The sequence below is a fragment of the Entamoeba dispar genome, genomic scaffold, assembly GCF_000209125.1.
Source record: "Entamoeba dispar SAW760 scf_1105229464199 genomic scaffold, whole genome shotgun sequence".
NCBI lineage: Eukaryota > Evosea > Mastigamoebida > Endamoebidae > Entamoeba > Entamoeba dispar.
Genome location: NW_001856073.1, coordinates 1 through 5,984, shown reverse-complemented (window position 1 = coordinate 5,984; position 5,984 = coordinate 1). Strand labels below are relative to the sequence as shown.

Below are 5,984 nucleotides of genomic sequence, written 5' to 3'. Positions count from 1 at the left end.
TATTTGATTTTTCAAAACTCTTATAAAATATATATCATTAATAAATCTACATTACCAAATATTGTTTCCTCCTCTTTTAGAACAACTTTGTTGTGTTTCTTCAAATAAATTTGATATTAGTTCTATTCATTTAAAAAAATTAGATTTATGTGGTAATCTTACTGGAAAAATCTATATTAATATGGATTTAATGGAATCGCTTTCAGTTGTACAAACATCAACAGAAATCTTTGACTTGAAATTTAAATATGATAGTATAAAAGATTCACTTATAGTCACACCTTTATTACAAATTATTAAAATTGACTTGTCTCATTCTAAACAAAAATTAAAATTACAAAATGACACTACCTTTTTTGAGTGTTTTGGAATTACTAAAATTACTAATCTTTCTTTTGAAATTCAAGGAATCATCAATAAGACAAGTGTTGTTAATTTATCTTCATTAAATTCTAAAAAAATTAGAATTAAGACTTCTTGTATTGGTGATTTAATTCTTAATGGAACTAACAAAGAAGAATTATATATTGAAACTAGTTCAATTCAAAATATTACACTTTCTGATATCCTATATTTTAGAGGGATAAGCGGTCATCTTCATAATGTAAAAATGAAAAATGTTGCATCATATAAAGGGTGTTCTAGTGTAATATTAAATATAACCAAATAACTTTTTTTTATAAATAAGATTCATTGTTCAGTGATTAATTTATTTTATATCTTTATTTTTCTGTTTAACTATAATACTATCTTGTTTTATTAAATGACATTAGAATAAGTATCTTAAAACAATAATTTTAATGTCTATAATAATTTAAATACTATCAATAATTATTTATATCAATATATCAAACATAATTAAAAAGATTATATTTTATTTATAAATAATGAAATTCAAGTATTAGTTAGTTAGATGTTTTATTCTTATAATTTACTTAATCTGTAATTTGTTTCAAACACCCTAGTATTAGTAATATAAAATGTACTCTTAAAAGATGAAAATATTAAACATTTTTTTTTTCAATTTTTATTCGTTTATCAAATCATAAAATAATCACCTACCATTTTAGAACCACTAAAAAGAGTTTTGAGGTAAACACATAATAAGTAAATTTAATGATGAATATTCTCATTTTAAAATGTAATGTTCATTCTAGTATTTATCTTTTTAGTTTTTTTTTTAAATAATTAGATTGATTTGAGGGGTTGTTTAAGTTGTTTTTGTAATTTATTATAACTATGAGAAAATACAACAAAAAGAGTTAATAAAGAAATACATCCCAACAATTTAAATTAATATAAGAAAGGAATTAATACTGTTCGATTCTTTGGATAATCAGGGAATTCTCTATAATATCTTTGATGTTTTTGAAGAGCCCATTCCCTCATTTGGTAAATACCACACAAAGAGAACAAGACTCCAAAAAATGGAAAACCAGTCAAAGCGTTAAAGAATATCCATGTCATAATTTCACAGAAATAATGAGGACAAGAAACGTACTCAAATAAGAAACCTTTTGGAATAGCTCTTATTTGAGTACCTGGTGGTCTTAACCATTTTAAAAGAAGATGGCAATAACTATTTGAAATAATTGAAATGATCATAGCACAAGCACAAATAGAAACAAACATATCTGGGACCTGTCTTGAGAAAAGGTTTACATTGATAGAAACAGCTAAAGCAAAACCCCAATAATATGTACAATTCTTAAAAACGTTATTATAAGGCATTGTGTTGTCACCGAATTCATGAACATAAATAGTTTCAAAAATTCTTTTTAAGTAATGAATTACCCATAAAAATAATGCCATATATTGTTGGTAGAGAATTATTCTATTTAAGGCTTTTAATATAAAAAATGGAATAAAATACAATACCAATGGTCCAATATATTCTAAAAGATAAACAAATCTATATGGAAGTTGTCTTCCAAGGTCTTTCATTTCTAATTCTGTTTCTTCATTCACTCCACATTCAGTTAATGTTTTATCAACAAGAAGAATAACTTTTTTATTTTCTTTTGTATAATACCAAATTCTTTGTTGACAAGGTTTAATCTTACAAAGTTTTTCTATCTCTACTTTCATTTCTCTAACTGTTTTATTAAGAGAAATAGGTAAAGAATAATGCTGTGAATTAAAAATGATTTTCACCATTGGTAACCTTAGTTTATAATTAATCTCATTAAATATTTCTTTTCAAGAAAATTCATCATCATTTTTTCTTGAATAAAAACCTTGATTATATAATTTTATATTAATTATAGTATTTTCTTTAATTTTTCTTTTCTTATTTAATCGAAGGTAATATCCCTTTTTTCTATTTTTCGTTGTTTGTTCAATGGAATTTCATTGATTTTTTTTTTTTAAATACTTTTTATAATATTTTCAGAAACAAATAAATAATATAATATGTTTATTTTTTTGTTTTATTAAACAAAAAAAAAATAAAACAATTAATAACAATTATCTGTTATTATTTCTTCCATTTCTAAAAATATTAAACCATATTTAAGAAAATAACATTAAGAAAAAGTAATTTTATAAAATTTACAAATAAATTTAAAGAAAAAAAGATACAAAGAGTGGATATTATTTTTGAAAAGAAAAGATAATAATAATAATTTAACAGAATAGTCAATGTACATGAAAAGGAATTTAAAAGTTATTCAATAGTGAACCAGTTAGCTGTTTCAGTTGAATAAAAGTTTTCATTGGAAAGTTTAAACACACCTCTAACACATGAATTTTCAAAAGTTGGAGTATTTCTCACAACTTCATCACTTCTTTTATCAAATTCCATTTCTGGTTTTAAATCAGTTCTAAATAATTCAGGATAATCTGAGATATAGTTATCAGTAACATTTTCTTTTTTATCACAGATAGAATGGAAAATATTTACTATTTCTTCATCATATCCTTTTAACTCTACATAAGCTCTTTGAGAACATCTTCCACAAGGATTTCTTTTCATTAAACTTGAAGTAACTTCATTCCCAAATAAAGTAACACCGTTTTTATTAAATGGACCTATTTCTTTATATATCTTTAACTTAAGAGTTTTAATTGCAGCTGTTCTCTTAGCAAGTTTAAAATGAATCCTTGCTACTTCTTTAGAAATAGCATTAAAAATAGCAACTTCTTTATCTCTTCTTTTATTTTTATCTAAAACACTTGGAAAAGCATATTGTTCTTGAACAAGCTCATTAACATCTTTTCCATTAATAAAAGCATTGGCAATAGAAAGATGTGCAAGTGTATTTTTTGATTTCTTTGATGGAAGTTTAACTGTAACGGAATTACCAAGAACAACATATAACCCAATTACACAAGCATTAGAAAGTCTTTCTCTATCAACAGAAAGATTTCTATTAATTGATTGAAGTTTGGTTGAAGTAGTACTAGCCTTAGCCATAATATATTAAAATGACAATTAATTTTAAGATGAAAACTGGGGGTTTTCATACATGACTTCAGAGTTATACCGAATATAAAATCTTAATAAATTCGAAACCATGAACCAAATATAATCAACACTTCCATTCGAAATTCATAGTTCTTCATCAAATAATTATTTTTATTAGGAAGTTGTTTATATTTTTAAAAATTAACCCATATTTTCTTAATTCTGTATAATCTCTTGTATTTATTAATTTCTTTTTCTATAAATACCTATAAATGTTTTTTTTTAATTTTATTATTTTTGACTTAACCAGTTTTCTCCTTTTTACTTAGTTAACAGACAACAACGAATGTATTTTTTTTCATTAAAAAAACGATCTCATAAACCTTCGTTTTTTTTTCCTGTTTTTTGCTTCTGTTGAAAAAAATGTCCACTTTCTATTAAATAGTTTTTATTAATTTATTTTAATATTGAATATTAAAAAAATGAAAAAAACTTTTGTTCGATTTGTGTTCAGAAGCAAAAGTTTCTAAATTTCTGAAATTTTATTATTAGAATCTTCTAAAAAAATTAGAATTATTTAGTAATTTGAATAATGGTTCAGAAGTCAGGACTTCTTTAAATTAAAAACACCGGAAAAATGCTAAATTTAACTTGGACCAAAATTCTATTTTAAGAATTATTTAATTGAACAAAGGTACATTCTCCAAAAACATTTAAAAGAATTAATGTTATATAATAAAACAAAATTATTCACAAATTTGATCACAAAAATGTATTCTAATTTTGAAACAATGATGAAATAAGATTATTCCGTATTGAAAAAAGTAATAAAAATTAAAATATTTAATAACAAAATTTATAAAAATAATAATTTTTTATTTATTGTTATTTTTGTTTCATATTTTTTATATTTTATTAATTCAAAAACGTTTATCTTTCTTTTAATAGAACTAGTAAATAATAAATATGGATATTGTTAACGATACAATTGATCAAACTATTATTATGAATGATGACACTCCTTTTGTTCCAACAAAAGTAAATACAGAATCCAAATATTTTCCTTTATGTATATGCTGGTCAACAATTCCTATTTTATCGTTTGTATTTATTTTTTTTCAATAAAAGAATTTTGATTTTTAATATATAGATGGTTAGTTCCTTGTTTAGGACATACAGCTATTTCAGATCCAAATGGATGGATTTATGATTTCCAAGGATCATATTCTATTGGAGTTTGTTATTTTTATCTATTTCATTTATTTTACTCACAACAAATAGAGAAGACGACAAACTACTTGTTTTGGTTCAATAAAGAAATATGTTAAATTAGATATAGGGGTTAGTAATGATGAATATATAAATGCTATTGAAGAAGTTAATATAAAATATAGTAAATTAACACATAATTTAATTACTCAAAACTGTCATGAACATGTTGCTGATGTATTAAATAAAATTGCTTACAAAAATAAAACAACTTGGGGAACGTTGTCTATTCTTTGGTTATTATTTACAGAAGCTAAATACGTTAATGGTAAAGCTATATTGTTTACATATTTGCCATTTTTATTAATCTTGTTTACTTTTATCATATTTACTACTTTCTTAATTATAGTACTTTATTAAATTCACTTTTTTATTACTGTTTTTTAATGACTTCTTTTTAATAAAACAAATTAGAGAAAAATGATCCAAATGAATTTAAGCTTTCCAAATGGCTATATTACCATCCATACCTGAAGTTGAAAATTCAAGAACATTCCATGAATCATCATATTTCATTGGTCTAATACAGGTAACAGTGTTCTTATGAGTAGTAGTAATTTCTTCTACAGCACTCTTAACTGTAGCAGTTCCTCTAGATGAAAGAGATTTGAAATGGTCCATAGCAGACATAGTTCCAGTAGATTTAGGTGCTTGTTTCTGATCAAGTTCTTTTACAAACTTCCATCCATCAGCACCACGTTCAAATAAACATGGATTGAAATGATGTCCAACAGCAACAACTTTATTGTCAGTAATGCAAAGAACATCTAAGAATGGTAATGTTTTACATTTGATAGTTTGAACAGTTGGTTTTCCATCATTAGCTTCAATGAATGAAATAGAAGAATCATGAGAAACAAAAACAACAGTTGTTCCAGATGGTGTATAAGCAATAGAATGAACCCATCCACTAACTTCAGTTTCAAATAAGAAAGTACCTAATTTGCATTTTGGAGATGAAAGTTCTTGTTCTGAAAATGGAGAGTATGAACCTTTTGGATCTATTGTTTTATTAAAAGCATTAAAAATTCTTGCCTTAAAATCAGTTGATGCAGCTGCTACAGTAAGTGAATCTGGAGACCATGCTACTTTAGTAACAGTTGACTTGAATTTTTTAACATGATCTGAAGCCCACCAATTTGATTCTTCATTAAATCTACAAATAGCAACAAGTTTATTTCCTGAAGCACATGCAAATTTAGTTTCATTTGGTGACCATTTAATGTCAGTTGCAGCAAAATCAATTCTCAATAATACAAGAACTGGTACCCATTCTCCTTTCTCATTTTGGGTCCATACATATGCATTT

The 5,984-nt window shown here is 24.3% G+C and overlaps 5 protein-coding genes across 5 annotated transcripts, besides 7 other annotated features; 2 read left to right on the top strand and 3 right to left on the bottom strand.

Annotated features, from left to right (window-relative positions):
• Positions 1 to 181: 181 nt before the first annotated feature.
• EDI_220070 (uncharacterized protein) lies at positions 182 to 670 on the top strand (the record flags this gene model as incomplete). Its single annotated transcript, XM_001741917.1, has 1 exon — positions 182 to 670. The coding sequence occupies one exon, from the start codon at positions 182 to 184 to the stop codon at positions 668 to 670; it is 489 nt and encodes a 162-aa protein (XP_001741969.1).
• A 120-nt stretch (positions 671 to 790) lies between these two features.
• Positions 791 to 889: a sequence feature (AT_rich).
• A 404-nt stretch (positions 890 to 1,293) lies between these two features.
• Positions 1,294 to 2,157, bottom strand: EDI_220060 (synaptic glycoprotein SC2, putative; the record flags this gene model as incomplete). Its single annotated transcript, XM_001741916.1, has 1 exon — positions 1,294 to 2,157. One exon carries the CDS (start codon positions 2,155 to 2,157, stop codon positions 1,294 to 1,296), a length of 864 nt encoding a protein of 287 aa, XP_001741968.1.
• An 84-nt stretch (positions 2,158 to 2,241) lies between these two features.
• Positions 2,242 to 2,299: a sequence feature (AT_rich).
• A 56-nt stretch (positions 2,300 to 2,355) lies between these two features.
• Positions 2,356 to 2,575: a sequence feature (AT_rich).
• Positions 2,576 to 2,665: 90 nt separating this feature from the next.
• EDI_220050 (uncharacterized protein) lies at positions 2,666 to 3,415 on the bottom strand (the record flags this gene model as incomplete). The annotated part of the gene is made up of 1 exon (XM_001741915.1): positions 2,666 to 3,415. One exon carries the CDS (start codon positions 3,413 to 3,415, stop codon positions 2,666 to 2,668), a length of 750 nt encoding a protein of 249 aa, XP_001741967.1.
• A 228-nt stretch (positions 3,416 to 3,643) lies between these two features.
• Positions 3,644 to 3,705: a sequence feature (AT_rich).
• A 136-nt stretch (positions 3,706 to 3,841) lies between these two features.
• Positions 3,842 to 3,898: a sequence feature (AT_rich).
• A 333-nt stretch (positions 3,899 to 4,231) lies between these two features.
• Positions 4,232 to 4,327: a sequence feature (AT_rich).
• A 45-nt stretch (positions 4,328 to 4,372) lies between these two features.
• Positions 4,373 to 5,035, top strand: EDI_220040 (uncharacterized protein; the record flags this gene model as incomplete). Its single annotated transcript, XM_001741914.1, has 3 exons — positions 4,373 to 4,506; positions 4,557 to 4,641; positions 4,688 to 5,035. The coding sequence occupies 3 exons, from the start codon at positions 4,373 to 4,375 to the stop codon at positions 5,033 to 5,035; spliced, it is 567 nt and encodes a 188-aa protein (XP_001741966.1).
• Positions 4,512 to 4,555: a sequence feature (AT_rich).
• A 75-nt stretch (positions 5,036 to 5,110) lies between the features above and the next one.
• Positions 5,111 to 5,956, bottom strand: EDI_220030 (uncharacterized protein; the record flags this gene model as incomplete). Its single annotated transcript, XM_001741913.1, has 1 exon — positions 5,111 to 5,956. A coding segment is annotated over one exon (846 nt), but the record flags the coding sequence as incomplete, so codon positions are not given.
• Between the last annotated feature and the right edge of the window lie 28 nt (positions 5,957 to 5,984).